Source organism: Calypte anna, chromosome 12, assembly GCF_003957555.1.
Source record: "Calypte anna isolate BGI_N300 chromosome 12, bCalAnn1_v1.p, whole genome shotgun sequence".
Classification (NCBI taxonomy): Eukaryota; Metazoa; Chordata; class Aves; order Apodiformes; family Trochilidae; genus Calypte; species Calypte anna.
The window spans coordinates 20,732,821-20,747,997 of record NC_044258.1 but is presented as its reverse complement, the minus strand read 5'-3'; the positions used below and the strand labels follow the sequence as shown (position 1 = coordinate 20,747,997).

At 54.4% G+C, this 15,177-nt stretch overlaps 1 protein-coding gene across 1 annotated transcript; it reads left to right on the top strand.

The window, feature by feature from the left end:
• Positions 1-8,334: 8,334 nt before the first annotated feature.
• Positions 8,335-13,404, top strand: OXTR (oxytocin receptor). The gene is made up of 2 exons (XM_030458522.1): positions 8,335-9,265; positions 13,157-13,404. Exons 1-2 carry the CDS (start codon positions 8,335-8,337, stop codon positions 13,402-13,404), a joined length of 1,179 nt encoding a protein of 392 aa, XP_030314382.1.
• Positions 13,405-15,177: the final 1,773 nt, after the last annotated feature.

Here is a 15,177-nt window from a genome sequence, read left to right as displayed (position 1 = left end):
CCTGGGGACAGGGATGGGGACAGGGATGGGGACAGGAGGGTGGCTGTGTTTGCTGCCATGCCCTGCAGTGGGCACAGAGCTGCCCTGCTCCTCTCCAATGGAAACTCTGAATCTGCTGGGGCTCTGGGGACCCCCTGGTGCCAGCAGCTCCTCTGAAACTCTGGGGATGTCACTGGTGGCTTCCAGCCTCTGGCACAGCAGCTACACACCCACCTGTACTGCATCAGCCTCTTCTTTGGGAAGGGTTTGCAGTTCTGCAGGGGGAAACAAACCCCCAGACAGGAGCAGTGGTGTCTGAGCAGCTGCCTCTGGGAGGACAAATTCTGCCCAAAAGCAGCCAGAGCGAGCTGCTGGGTTTGCTGCTAACCATGGGACTCACCCAGGAATGGGGTAACAAGCTCCTCCTGAAGAGGAAAGTGTGAGAGCTGGGACTGACGGGTGACAAAAGGAATGTCTTTGTTTTCCTGTACTGTTTGTTCTGTCTGTCCTTCCCAGGACAGAGCTGGGTTGGCATTGCTGGGGTCAGCACTGGGAAGGGGGCTGAGGGGTAAGGGGTGCTTGTCAGCTCTCTGAAGGAGCTTGAAGCCTCACTTTTCAGGGACGTAGATCTGACACTTCTTGGAAAAATCTTCACATCTTTCATTGAGTCACATTTTTATTGATGGCAATTTTAAAGGTTGATACTTCCAGCAAATAATAACAACACTGCCAACAGGAAAAACTCTGCACGAAGTTGTGTGAAGGCAGATACATGAGGAAAGCTGAACTGCAAAGCAAAACAAAGAACATCTGGAAGGTTTTAAGAGGAGAAATTAAATTTTCAGGCCATAGGCAGAAGGCGATAAGGTTTTTGCTGGATAGCAGCAAAGGTCTCCAGCTACAGCACAGTCACCTGGATTTGCTGTACCAATAAGCAAAGCTACTGTTCCTAGGTGAGAAATGCTGTTTATAGGCACAGGAGCCCTGAGGAATCTTCCCTTTCAAACTGGAGTGAGATTAAATGAGCTAATTGACAGCTGGTTTCTTAATTTTACCTTGTGATTTCTTCTTGCTGCCAACTGTGTTTTATGTGTGCTGGCTGAAGATGAGCAGCTGTGGAACACACCACTCCATGGTTATAAATCACTCCAATGGGTCTGCACTAAACCAGAAGCAGAGTTTCAGTGTTCAGCCCGGGCTGTGGGATTGAGATGGAGGTTTTTTTGCCTTCACACACGTGGAAGTCATCGTGTTTGGAGGTGTTGGGTCCTGAGGAGAATCTTCCCCCCTGCCATCACCCAGCGAGGGAGCTGCAGCATCCCCACCACTGGGAATGGTGGCATGGGACCGTGGGGAAGTCACTGCACAGCCCTGACACTTCAGAGGTAAAATAAAATCTTTCCCTGTCCTGGGGGGTTGGTGGTGGCAGGGGCTGCGTGGGAACCCCTTGTACAGGAGTGGAGAGAGCTGCAGTCCTAAAGCAGCATAACTAAAAATTGTATTTCCCTCAAAGGGTGCAGAGCTGCCCAGCCACCCCCCTGCCCACTGCAATCCCTGCCTCCCCTCTAACTCTTTGTAAAAGCCTTTTACCATCTTTTTTCAAATAATTGCATTAAAAATGCTCCTCTTGATTGTAATGGGCATCCCTGGTCAAGGGGCTCTGAGCTGGACCCAGTGGCTGCAGCTCCCTGGGGTGATGGGGAACAGCTGAAGATGGAGTTGGGATGGGAGGGATGCAGGGCTGCATCCAGAAGGCTTTGGGAACAGTGGCTTGAGGCAGAAAATCCTCTCAGGAGGAAATTAATTTAGTCACGGAGCAGTCCTTCAGGCCAGGGCAGGAGGGTAAAACTTGAAACAAAATAATCACAGACACAGTAAAAATGTACACATACCCCCTAAGCATCCCTGGGAAAAGGCCGTGATTCCTGGGAACTGCTCCTGCTCCCTGTCCCCCTCTGCAGGGCAAGAGCTGGGGGCTGGGGTTTGGGTGGGGGGCAGTTTTTGGGTTTGGCTTTGCTTTGGGGGTGAGGGGGAGTTTGACAAGCAGGTTGTTTTCCTCGGGCAGGAATGTCTCTGGAAACAGAAGGAATCCCCCAGGCTGGGACATTCCTGGCTGCTGTCCCAGGGCAGTTCCATGCCCCGGAGAGGCTGATGGCTGCCGGGGCTGTGGTTGGGACCCCTCCAGCTCAGACTGCCCAGGAACACGGGGATGTGGCAGCTGAGCTACTGGAGCAGGGTGATGGGGTTATTCTAATATTGCTCTTGGCCCCAGGACCTTAGTGTTTTGGAGGAAATGATAAGGAACTGACTCCTCTGTCACAGTGGCTCCAGGACTGAGCACATCCCTGTGGTGGGTGGAGGGGGCTGGGCTGGAGCAGGGTGTCTGTGCTCTGATGTCCTGTGTCAGGAATGATAGAATAGCAGCTGTGCTTTGTGGATACTTCAGAGTCTAAACAAGATTAAACCCAAAACAAAACGGTTCAGTTTTCTGAAAACTGGTATGGGATTGGGTGATTGGAACTTTTTCCATCTCAGCTTCTGTCACAGGTGAAAATTGCTTTCCCAGTTCATGACAGCTTTTGCTGAAAGCATTTGCTTTCTTTAACTAATGAGCCTGCACAGGACCTTCAGGGTTATAGGACCAGCCTGGATTACAGGATCAGTGTGACCCACAGCCTACTCAAGTTCCAATAGTTTTAAGCTGATATATTTGAGAGGAGTGTTTCTGCTCCATCCCCTGGGCAACCAGCCCTGGAGCAGGAGATGGAATCCTCTGAGCAAAAGGCAGGGGATGGGCAGAGGCTCTGCTGGGGACTCAGTGCTGCAGCAGGGATGGTGCTGAACATGGAAGTGGGTGCTGCTTTAATGCCAACAAATTCAGGCTCTTTTTCAAGACTTTGTCTACAAAAATTGAATGAGCATGAGTTGGGGTTCTGCATGGTGAGAAGCAGGAGGCCACTGGAGCAGAGGCTGACTGGTTTGAAGTAGAGGATTTCTTTGGAGGAAGTTATTTGAATCCCGTGAACCTTACAGTGTAAAAGGATCCTAAAACTGAGTAAGCCCCGTGTTCCTAGACAAACAAAGCAGAGGAAAGAAGCAATAGTCCTGAAACGTGGCATAAACTCACGTGAATTCTCTTTCTGTATTGCAAATGTTTCTAAAGCTTGAGACTGCAGCATCCAAGTTATTCCTCCCTCACTTGCCTGTGTGCAAGCCAGCTTTTCTGGCTCTTCCTTCCCTCCCAGCAATACTCTGATGATGAAGTTTCCAAAACAAAACCCCAGCGATGGGAGCAGCTCTGTGCAGAGCCCCAGCCTGGGTGCTGGAGGAGCAGCAGTGCCTGGAGTGACAGGGGCTGTGGCTCTGCTTTTAAATGACTTTGTTTACTACATTCGATCTGAGAACAAGTTTTTTGTTTGGTTTTGCTTGTTTGTTTGTTTGTTTTTAACTAACAAAAAGCAATGCCATGGCCAAGAGCATGGCTGAGGCACTCAGATGATGTGACTGGTGGTGTAGAAGTGTAGCAGCACTTCACCTGAGGATGGGTGGCACTGCAGTGTTACCACTAATCAGCAAACTCATTAACACAGTGAATTTTTTAATGTCTCTGGGACCAAATAATTTTGTGCACCACTTGTCTCCCCATGTTTTGTCTCCAAAGACTTGTTGACTTCAGTATGGTTCATTCCCCAATATTTACTCTCAGCGTTCATTCCCCTGAAAACCAGCACACCAGAGAGGTGGCTGTGTGGGAATATTGTCTCACACTTGAGCATTTACTCAGGTAAATCCTCAGTTAAGAAGCACAGCGAGGCACTCCTCATTCTCTCTCTACCTTTAGTATATTCCCAAGCCTCATCTAAAGGCCATGCAAAGCACTGACATGCTTTTATCCAGGTCGGGTGTGCATGGGACTGCTCAGCTCGGTAGTTTTTGTGTTGGTCTTCTTGCAGGAGGTGAGGACTAGGAACAAATTCTAGGACAAAGTGAATTTCCCATGCAGAAGCAGCCAGACCAAATATCTGACTTTCTAGTTTGTAATGCCTGCTACGGGCCTTACTTGAGAGTTCATGAGTGGCTGCAACTCCATCTGCAAAGCACTGGCCTGGACTTGAAGTTTTGCCAGACCTCTTGTATCATGGGGGCTGTAAAGTTGGGATTCAAGAGAACTATTGGAAAAACAGCTATTTCAGTTGCAGCAGTAAACTGAAATGCAATTAAATTTAGCTTTATGTAGCATTTGTGCTTTTGATTATTCCAAAGCATGTATTTTTAAAATGAAAATGTTTCCAACCCTATGGCATCATTAAATCTAGAAGGACCTGGGGGTGGCTCAGACCCTTTCATTCTCATGAGATTCTTCACTTCAGAATCACGTGTGTGTTTGCCTTTTATTTGCAAGGCAGCTGCAGCTTGAACAAGGAACAAGGGGCTGAGCAGGGCCCAGCAGCATCTCCCACAGCTGAGGGTCCTCCAGCATCTCCTGGTGCAGGCACATGAGCACAGGGAATGGCACCAGGAGCTGGGTGTTGGCCCAAGCCCCCAGGGGCTGGGTTTAGGTGGGAAATTGTGCAATGCCAGCTCCCCTTGCTCTCTCTGCTACAGACAAAGAGAATGGCAAGGAAAACCCTACAGCAGGATCCCTCCACCCGACCATGAGCATCCCAAGGGCAGTGGGGTGAGCAGTGTGGTGCCCAGTGTGGGTCTGGGGCTGCTTCCCCACCACTGCCATGCCCAGGGCTGTGCCAGCACAGCAGGAACCTTTTATTTCAACAAGTGCCTCTTTACTGAGCCCCTTGGAGGATTTCATACTTGGTGATTTATGTCAGAAAACTGACAGATGGGTGGGATGATGAATCTTTGGCTCTCACGCCTCTGTGGAGGGAAATCTCCAGTGGTGAAGCTCCCAGTGGCAAACCCAATGTGGTTCCTCCACTGCAGACACACAGCAGGCACTGACCCCATGCAGTTAACAGCAAAACCATTTCAATTCTGCACAGTGACAGTGTTGTTGTCTCCCTGGGTTGGGAGCCTGACCTTGGGAGCCAGTGCTGGGGGCTGCAGCCACCCGGATGGGCAGGATCCAGGCCCCTGTGGCAAGGGGACAGGGTCACTGTCATCCTGGTGGGCTGTGGCACAGGGCAGAGCTGCTCATCAGTGCTGTCATTATTCGCTAAATTAACATTTATAGGCGCAGTGAAGTAAATCCTCATGGCAGCTGGCAGTAACAGGGAGTTTGTTTTGACTGGACTTAGTGGTTTAGGGATCTGGTTGGAAATTTTCCTTGGAGAGAGAGTGAGAAAAAGAGACTGAGCAAGGGGAGGCTGGATAGTGAGTTTTCTGCTTAGTGCATCCTTTGCTCTCTGTGCCCCAGGCACAACTGGGTCACCCTCCACAGCAGTGCTCATGGCCTGTGCCCTATGCAGGAGCTCTGGGAAGGTCTGGAGAGGCAAAAAGGTTCCTTGGTGGGAACCTGGACAAGCTCCTGTGGCTCCTGCACAGACCTGGGTTCCAAGGGGAGATGTTTCTGTGCAGGGTCTAACCTGCACACTGAACTTGTTTTCAACCAAAGAGGTTTCTTTTTGTTGCTCCCCTACAGTGAGTCTTTTGGGCTTACTAACACAAACAAGTTATCTGCCAGTCTGCAGCAGCCAAAACCAGGGTCATTGGTGAGAAAATGCACAGGGGAGTCAGATATTGCACAACTGGTGACGTCCATGCCAAACCCCAGTGAATGATTTCTGTTTTCAAGCTGCCCAGGAGATAAACTCTGTGTGGATGGGGATGCTGTTGGTCCCAGTGTCCCTGGGCTTGCCTTTCTGGCTGTTTTGGCAAGTAGCAAAGCAGCTGAAGCTCCAGATGAAGCTCTGGCTAAAGCTTGTCCAGCCACAGATCTGAGACAGGACAGGGAAGTGATGGTCCCAGGGACCATGTACACTGAGAGCAGCGTGGAGAGGGTGCCTGGCTGTCCTTCCAAGAAAGAGGGGAGATGCTCCCTCATTCTGCTCTGGATGTGGGGCTGGTTTAACCATCCCCTGGCCCCTGGATCCCCTCTGCCGCCAGCCAGGCAGGGAGGACTCTGCATCTGTGAGCAGGATGTGAGCAAAGAGCCCAGGCTCAGCCAAGATACTGAGAGTAAAGCTAATTAAAACCTTCCGTGGCTTAGCCTTCTAATCCCAAGTTCAGTCCTCCAGGCGTATGATCCTTCACCTCGGCAGCGAGCGGCTCCTCACGCTTCTGAATCAGAGCAGAGGGCTGGAAAATGCAGCCCTGGGAACAGTTTGGCATTGGCAAGGGGACAAGCGGGATGAGCCCTAGGAGAGCTCTTTCCACAGCTTAACATTCATGATTCACTGTTGAAATAAAATGTGTTCTGCAATTACACACCACTCTCTGAGGCATTCAGCTGCCGCCCAGCTCAGCCACACAGCTGGCACAAGGCTCTTTTCTGCACTAGAAGTGGCTCAGTTTGAGTCTGTGAGGAACTGAGTGTCTGTGTAGTTATGGAGGACACCTCAGCTGTGGGACAGAGGAAGGGTGGCTGCTCTCTCCCACCCGAAGTGAGTGTTTCACCAGCACTGCTGGCCCAGCAGGATCCCAGAGCAGAGGTATCACCTGTTGGTGCCCTGCAAGATGCTAAAGGAGCCACACAGAATCAAGGACAAACCTCTCCTTGACTCTTCTGGAACCAGGATTTCACCTTCGGTCACCTTCTTCAACAGAACTCTCCTGAAAAAGGAAGAACAATGAAAAAACTCACAGGGTGAGTTGTGATCCTCAGCGATTCCCACAGCCGTTTTATTGCTTGAAGGAGGAGGAACGTGAACCCTGGAGGGAAGAACTTGCCAAAGTATTTAATATTTCTACATCTTGCACGGAGCTAAAGGTTCCCGAAAAAATCTTTAAAAATAACTGTGGAGTTGTTTATTTAAGGCCCAAGGCAAGGCTGGGTCGAGTTGGAGCTGTGGCTTTGGAGAAGGCAGCACAGGGCACCCAGCGAGGGGCGGCAGGGGTGGGTCCCTGCTGAAGCCTTTTTGGGGATCAGGTCTGGGAGGCACCCGATGGCTGCTGCTGGAGGGGGAACTAAGGGGGCTGGTGGCTCTTCTGAGCATCTTTCCCTGCACTCTCAGGTCCTGCTTTAACCTTGTGGGGAACCTGAATGCTGGGAAAACCAGAGAAATGTGCTGCTGAGTGGTGGCACTCAGGGCAAACCATGTCAGACATAACCACATCCTATTTTTTGTTTTGTTTTATAGAAACCGATTTTTAAAACTCTGAAATAATCCTCCTGAAAGAAAAACACCAAAAGAACCAGTCCTTGATGGTTGTTGTTTTACTTGCCGAGCAAGGCGGGTGTGAGCCTCCCGGCTGGAGCGGGGTAGGTGTGATGGGGACTTTGCTGCCAGGAGCTGGGATCCAGCCCCTCCGGGATGTTCCAGCCCCTCCGGGGTGCTCCAGCCCCCTAGGGCAGAGCGGGCACCCCCGCCGGGTGGACAGAGCAGCCACAGGCGTTTCTCACGGTCCTTTCCGCTCTCTCTCAGCATCCCTCAGCCCAGCCCAGCCTTCCTCCCTCCGCCGCGGCCGCCCAGCCCCGGGCTCTCCGCAGGGTCCCTCCACGGGAAGGGCAGAATTTTCCTGCACCGGCAAACCCGCACCTGCCCGGGGGGCTTTCTGTCCTTCCCGGTCCCCGGAGCTGCCTCAGAGGTGAGCCGGCTGGGGGGGGTCCCACCCCCCCGCTTGCCCCCTGCCCACCCAAGCTCTGCCTGGCGCCGGGAGGCTCTGGGCTGGGGGCAGGGCCGTGGCCCCGGGGCTCGGCATCCCCCTCCCCCGGCCCCCGCCCACCTTCAGGCCCCGGGACCCCCCGGCCGCGGGAAAGGCACCGGGGGATGCTCGGTAGGGCCGGAGGGAGGAGCGGGACCCCGGGGGGGTGCGAGCGGGGCGGCGGAGGTGTCCTGGGCGGGGGGGCTCGGGGTGTCCCTGGAGATGGAGAGAAGAAGGGGGTGATGAGGGTTTGGGGTACAGCATCTCCGGGAGTCGGTGGGACAGGGACAGGCACAGGGACAGGGCGTCTCCGCCGACGCTTTCCCTCATCCTCCTCCTGCGCTGTGGTTTTGTCTCGGGGCAAGAGCTTGCGGGAACGTCGGGGAGGGAGGGGGAAGGGGGGACGGGGTGGAGCCGCCGCAGGGACGGGGACAGGGACGGGGACAGGCAGGCTGCTCCTGGGAGAGCAGAGCCTCAGCAGCACAGCCCGGGGAGCGCAGGGAGCCGGGGGACACTGACAGCAGCGGGGACCTGTACCCAGAGGAGCTGCCCGCCCCCCTCTGCCCCCAGGCTCTATGTGGGACCGAGCTGGCCATGGAGAAGTTGTACTTTGCGGGGAGCAGCGCATGGACGATCAACAGCTCTCTGGGGAACGGCAGCCTCCGCCTGGAGAACCAGAGCTCCGGGAGGAACAGCACGACCGACCCCCTGAAGAGGAACGAGGACATGGCCAAGGTGGAGGTGACAGTCCTCTGCCTCATCCTGTTCCTGGCCCTGACCGGCAACCTGTGTGTGCTGCTGGCCATCCACACCACCCGGCAGAAGCACTCTCGCATGTACTTCTTCATGAAGCACCTGAGCATCGCTGACCTGGTGGTGGCCATCTTCCAGGTGCTGCCCCAGCTCATCTGGGACATCACCTTCAGGTTCTACGGGCCAGATTTCCTTTGCCGGTTGATCAAGTACCTGCAGGTGGTGGGGATGTTTGCTTCTACCTACATGCTCCTGCTGATGTCTCTGGACCGCTGCTTGGCCATCTGTCAGCCACTGAGGTCTCTGCACAGGAGAGCGGACCGGGTCTCTGTCCTTCTCACCTGGCTGCTGTGCCTGCTGGTCAGCATCCCTCAGATCCACATCTTTTCTCTGAGGGATGTGGGGAATGGAGTTTATGACTGTTGGGCAGATTTCATCCAGCCCTGGGGACCTAAAGCCTACGTCACCTGGATAACCCTCATGGTCTACATCATCCCCGTGCTGATGCTGAGTATCTGCTACGGCTTAATCAGCTTCAAAATCTGGCAGAATGTGAAGCTCAAGACGGCTCACGGGCCCAACATGGGCCGGAACTCCTGCTCCCGCAGTGGGATGGCATTTGCCAGGGTCAGCAGCACCAGGCTCATCTCCAAAGCCAAGATCCGGACGGTCAAAATGACCTTCATCATAGTGCTGGCATTCATAGTGTGCTGGGCTCCTTTTTTCTTTGTGCAGATGTGGTCGGTGTGGGACACCAATGCGCCGCAGGAAGGTACGTGCTCCCCATCCCCTGGCTCAGCCACCCTGGGGACACCAACCACAGCCTCCTGGGCTGCCAGAAACTGCTCCCAGCTGGGTCTCGGGGGGCTGGGAGGAAGGGAGGGAGGAAAAAGTCCTAAACGTGGACACAGCACCCGATGGGCAGCAGTGGCCGTGCCTGAGCTGCCTGCGAGCCCCCAGCAGCTTCACGGCCACAGCGTCTCCAGGGCTGGGCTGTTCATAGAGTTTTGGGGAGGTGCTCACTGCCCTCGGGGATGAGCTCAGCCCTTCTGGGGCTGCTCGAGGGTCCCCAGTGGGTGGATTGCCCACCCTGGGTGCTGGGATGTGCCAAGGGCTGCTTGGGAGCTCAGCCCCGTGCCGGCTGCTGGAGGGAACTGCGCAGCGTTTGTGACCGACTCCTTTTATTTTGCTGTGTTGTTTTGTCCTCACTGACTTCTTTGCTTTCTACTCTTTTGCCCTCCTTTCTCTCTCTACTCCAGTTTCCATCTACCCTGGGAGTGTGTTGCTGTTATTTTATCTCTGGCTGGAGCAGAGTTGCTGTAGAAAGCCATTGATTTCTGAGCAAAGGCTTTTCCTAAAGGACATGGTGTCACTGATTTGCAATTTTTAATGCTTGGTGCTGGTTGATCCTATCACCACTAAGGTTGCTGACAGAGTGAAAAATATTACCCTCCTTGGTCTGATATGCTTGTAGCTGTGTAAGTCTGTGCTGTCCCTGGGCAGGGGTGTCTGAGGGTCCTTCTGCACCTGCAAGGCAAGCTGGAAGGGAAAGCTTAGAAGAAAAACCACACAACTTTGTGAGGTGGGAGATGGGGTAAAAAAATGCCTCCAGGGATGACAACTCCTTGGACAGACTGACCCAAGCTCAACAGAATACTTTGTCTGGGGATGGCAAAGAGCAAAAAGGAGCTGGGACCCCTCCTTGCAGCTCTGCCGGGCAAGGGTGCCTCTCCCTGACATCCTGCACTCTCCTCCCTGCTTTAACCTCCTTCCTGCTGTGAACTGCTCAGTGCAAACCCTGCTGTCTCCTCAGCCCCTGCACATCTCTTCCCCCATGTCCAGCTCTCCTCACCGACCTTTAGTGCCTCTCCCTGCCCTTTTTATTTCAGGATCAGAAGCGAAACACAGCTCTTTAAAACTCCCCCTGTGCTCCAGGCAGCTGCTTCTTGGTTTTCCACCTGATTTCGGCAGGTCCAAACTTCTGGTTTTCAGGTGCGCCCTGGCATGAAGCAGCATCTCTCCTTTTTTTTTTTTTTTTTTTTTTTTTTTTTTTTCCTGCTGTGTTTCCAACCTGCCATCTCGAGTGCTTCCACCTGACTTATCGGCAAACAAAACCTCTGCTGCTCTGCTGATCCCTGCTGTGAAGGGCCGGGGGCTTTGCAGCTCCCCCCCTATCCTCCCCACCATCCCCCTGCGGCCCCGCATGTTCCTTTTCTGCTTTACTTTGCTTTCAGGCAGCCAGGGAAGCTCCAGAAGCTCTGACCTGTAGCAAAGCCTTTCCTTGGCACTGCCTCGGGAGCCCGTGTCTGCAGGAAAGGGTGCGGGGTTCACCAGAGGCTTTCGGGAAGAAGCTCCTTGGGGGGGATGTTGCTGGGAGCAGATGCTGGGAGCGTGCTGGGGACTGCCAGGGCCGGGCAGGGTGGTGGGTGCCAGGCAGGGGTGTCCCCAGAACAGGGATCGGGGGCTGCTGGTGCTCAGGGTGCAGCAGCAAAGTCTCAGGGCAGGAAGGCTGCGGGCGGGCAGGACACCGGCCTGAGGAAAGATTTTGGTTTCCCCACATAGAAGGAGGGTGCCCTGGCAAGGGGATGTCTGTTTATAGCCCCTGGACCCTCCTGCACCCTGAGCAGTGCTCTGGGTCTGCCTTGCGTCCCTGGGAGAGCCACAGAGGCTGCTGCAGCTCGGCCTGTGTCAGGGGGAGAGATAAGGCTGTGGAGAAAGCCAGCAGTGCTCTTTTCCCCCAGTGGTTTTCCTAAAGTGGTCATCAGAGAGGTCCCCGGGGGTGTCCCCTCCCCAGGGCAGCAGTGGGGCCGGGGACAGCATTTGGTGGCTCTTCTGTCCTGGTCTGCCCCCCCTTTGCTGGCCATGCAGACCTGCAGGCTCTGTCAGGGGGTTGGGGCTGCAGTCTGTGGCTTCAGCACCGGGGATACCCCACAGAACATCAGTTCCAGTCAGGTTTCTGCTCCACAGGCCTTGCAGGCAGTTTATGCTACGTGTGGCACTTTGAGCTTTGATTCAAAGTTGGTTTAAAGCATCTGTGGTGGTAACAGCAAGGCTGTGCAGCAGAGTAACCCTGTGTGTTGGTCCCTGAGCCCTGGGAGCTGAGACGTGGGCTGTGGGGACAGCATCTGCCCGTGCCTGGGAACAGGACCTGACCCCACGGCCTCTGTGGAAGAGTCCCCTGCCCTGGGCACAGCCCCCTGCCCATCCCTCTGGGCACTGCTACATCCTCAGCCAGGGTCCAAGGGAATGTTTGGAGCCTTGGGAGAGGGGACAGCCCTGGGGGGCAGAGCTTGCTCTTTGCAGACCCTCCTGGGGATCCCCAGAAGTCCTGCTGAGGAGGGCAGAGATCCACAATCCAGATCCCTGCAGAGGGCTCTGTAAAATTCAATTTATCTGCTTCAGAGAGGGAGAGCTGAGTCAGCCATGACTGGTGGGGTTTTTTTTAAGTGGGTAGAAATGCTATGATGTATTATTTCAGGTCCTGTGGCCAGGATTTGTAAGCCATTCCCCACGGATTCCTTTTGGCATATGCTTGGAATTAAAAGCGTTTGGACCAGACAGTGCTAGAGCAGGAATTATGCATGAGTTGGTTAAGGGTGAATTTGAAAATTATTTTATATTAGTTACACTTCTTTTCTTGTTCAAAAATGGCAAGTGGATTTTTGCAGAGCCAGAAAGAGACCAGAAACAGCCAACCTGAGTACACATCCCTGCTGCTGGCATGTCCCCTGGGAGCACAGGGAGGGAAGAAGTTGGGCTAAAATCACAGGGAGCAGAATTAAGGCTCTGTCCCTGCCCGCTGCTGCTTTCTGGAGGTGCTGCTCCTCCGTGTCCTGCTGCCAGTCCCACTGCCCCTTTTCTCACCAGGAGTTGGGGACTTTGTGCTCTGGGAATGGAAAGCAGCAGCTGGAGATTTGGTGCCCTGGGACCTGGCAGTCCCCATCGGTGCCTGTCCCCAGCACTGTGCTTACAGCCCCGGGCATTGCTGGGCTCTTGGCCCTCAGCCCCCAGGTGGAATGTCTGTCATACCCCTGTCAGAGTGTCCTTCCTGAAAATTAATCCAGGGAGAGAAAAATGCCACTGATCCTCAGGTCTGGGGCAGCAGGATGTGGCCAGGCTGGTGGGCACTGTCCTGTTGGAAGGGTTTTGCTGGTGGGGACAGCCCAGGAGCTGGGGGGATGAAGGTTGCCAGACAGCCCATCCCAGCTGCTGGTGGGGAAAGAACAGCTGCCCAGCTCTTGTTCCTGGTCCTGCTCTTTGGCATAGCAGCTTCGAGGGGCCATGCTCCCTTCTCCCTGCTTGGGACAGCACAGGAGGTGTCCCTGCCCACGGCAGAGGCTATGAACTAGACAATCTTCAAGGTCTCTTCCAGCCCAAACCATTTGGTGACTCTGTGGTGCTGTGCTGGTGCTGGGGGCTGCTCGGTCTCTGCCCACAGCATTTCTAGGGTGATGCTCAGCCAGGGAAACCCAGCCCTTATGTGGGACAAAACCCAAACCCAAGTCCCTTAAACTCATTTCCCCCTCTCTATTCACCACCCCTTTGCTGATGTGCGGAGTTGGGAGCGGGAGCAGGATCCGGGATGATGGGGGCTGGGACAGGACCCTTTCCCTGGGGCTGTGTCAGGCCGTGCCCTGATGCCGCCACCCTTCCTGCCTTGCAGCCTCCCCGTTCATCATCGCCATGCTCCTGGCCAGCCTCAACAGCTGCTGCAACCCCTGGATCTACATGCTCTACACGGGACACCTCTTCCACGACCTGATGCGCCGCTTCCTCTGCTGCTCCACCCGGTACCTGAAGTCCCGGCCCGGCTGCGACCTCAGCGTCGGCAAGAAGAGCAATTCCTCCTCCTTCGTGCTCAGCTGCAGGAGCAGCAGCCAGAGGAGCTTCACGCAGCCACCCCTGACGTGAGGACACGGCCGGCCAGGACCTCTCCCTGCTGCCTCCTCCGGGGAAAGCCGGGGCTGGACAAGCTCTGTACAAATAGGTGTAAATATCTCTGTGTCGGGGGAGCATGTGCAGCCCTCACTGTTTAACTGGACCGGGGAGGATTTGGTGGTCTGACTTCCAGACTCTCTCCTGAGTCCCCAGGCCCCTGACAATGGGGGCTTTGATGGCACCAGGAAGGGCAGGTTTTGCCCCGAACCATCCCCTGCTGCTGGGGCAGCTCTGCTGCAGCCCCCCGGGTGTGAGGGGCCGGGCAGGGGGTGGTAGGTGCCACCTTGGGGACACAGGACTTCCATCCCCATCCCATCTCCAGCAGGAATCCCCCGGGATGCTGGTGCCTGGCTGGGCAGGGCCAGGGGCAGCACGGGGGTGCTTGCTTTGCTTGGAGCACTGGAGCCTCATCCTTGCATCCCTGCACGGTGCCAGCCCTGCTTCCCTGCCATGGGGAGCAGTGGGGACAGGGCTGGGGACAAGATCAGTGTCTTGTGTCCAGGTGCTGTGTGAGGCTGTGCCCATGGGTGTCAGGGGGTCTGTGCAATAACACGTTTGCTGAGTGTGCTCAAAAGCTTTTCTGAAGGCAGGTGGGTGGGATTACAGATGGGCTCCATGGGGTTTGATGGAAAAACTCCAGTCCTGAGGCCAAGCTGTTGCTTTGGGTTTACTGCAGGTCACATTTAGCCTTTTACACCAATGCAATTCTTTTGCTCTGTGATGCACAAGGTCATGCTTAGGGCATGGATTTTTTTTTTTTAATTGTCAAGAAGTACCTGTAAATAAAGTTTTCTGGCTGTGTCTTGATGGAAGGTGGGAGGAGTGGAGCAGAAAGAGCACCAGACTTAGAAAATGGAGGAATCCAAGGAGAAACAAGGCTTTTAATACAAGCCCAAAGGCTGCTGGCTCTGGTGATGCTGCTGTTCATGCTCCTGGGAGCTGCCAGCACCTTACAGCATGGCATGAAGCTGACCGTGACAGAGCTGTGGGGGTGGGATGAGGGCTGAGGTTCAGCCCTTGCTGGAGCTCTCCCATCGATTGGGTGGCAGTGGGATCCAGTGCCTGCAGAGGGATGCTCCTGCCTCTGCAGCTGGGGAGTCTAGGGGACCCAGACCTGCCTGCAGGCCCAAGGGCAGCATGATTTGACATTAAACGTTGGGAATGAAGATGAAAAATGCTTTTCAATGGCTACTTCACCTTTTCACTGTCGGCAGCAGGTACGTTTTCACCTTTCCTGTTCTGCCCTTCCTTTGATTTTTCTCCAGGAGCTTTTCAGTATGTTTGCTGAATATGACCCAGCACGTTCAGCCTCAGCATATTTCACCAGATGGGTTTAAGTCCTTAGGAAAACATCAAACATTTCCCTCCCACGTTCCTCTTTCTCCTTGAGAGTAATTAGCTCCTGCACAAAACAAGGAGGGGGGTCCAAGGCGCCTGGCACATCCTCCATCTGCCAGGAAGGTAACACAGAGTGGGGTGGAAGTTCTGGGAGCATTTTCTGGCTGCAGTCAGAGGGCTGGACAGGCTGTGCCTCCAACATGGGCACAGTGAGAACCCCAACCAAGTGACACTGCATCCCACAGAGGAGGAGCCCCAGGTTGGTTTATTGAAGGGTATCGAAGGACATGGAAGGAGCAGGCTGCTGGATGAGGAGCCATTAAAAAGGATATATTCCCAGTATTGTTTTCAATTATTTTTATTCTCACAAAAAGCTTTAAAAAAATTCTCACCATAAAATATTTTGGG

Excerpts from the sequence above, each read along its gene's own strand:
- OXTR (XM_030458522.1), top strand. The coding sequence starts at position 8,335 with ATGGAGAAGTTGTACTTTGCGGGGAGCAGCGCATGGACGATCAACAGC. Across the intron at positions 9,266-13,156 it reads CACCAATGCGCCGCAGGAAG|CCTCCCCGTTCATCATCGCC; the intron begins GTACGTGCTCCC and ends CCTGCCTTGCAG.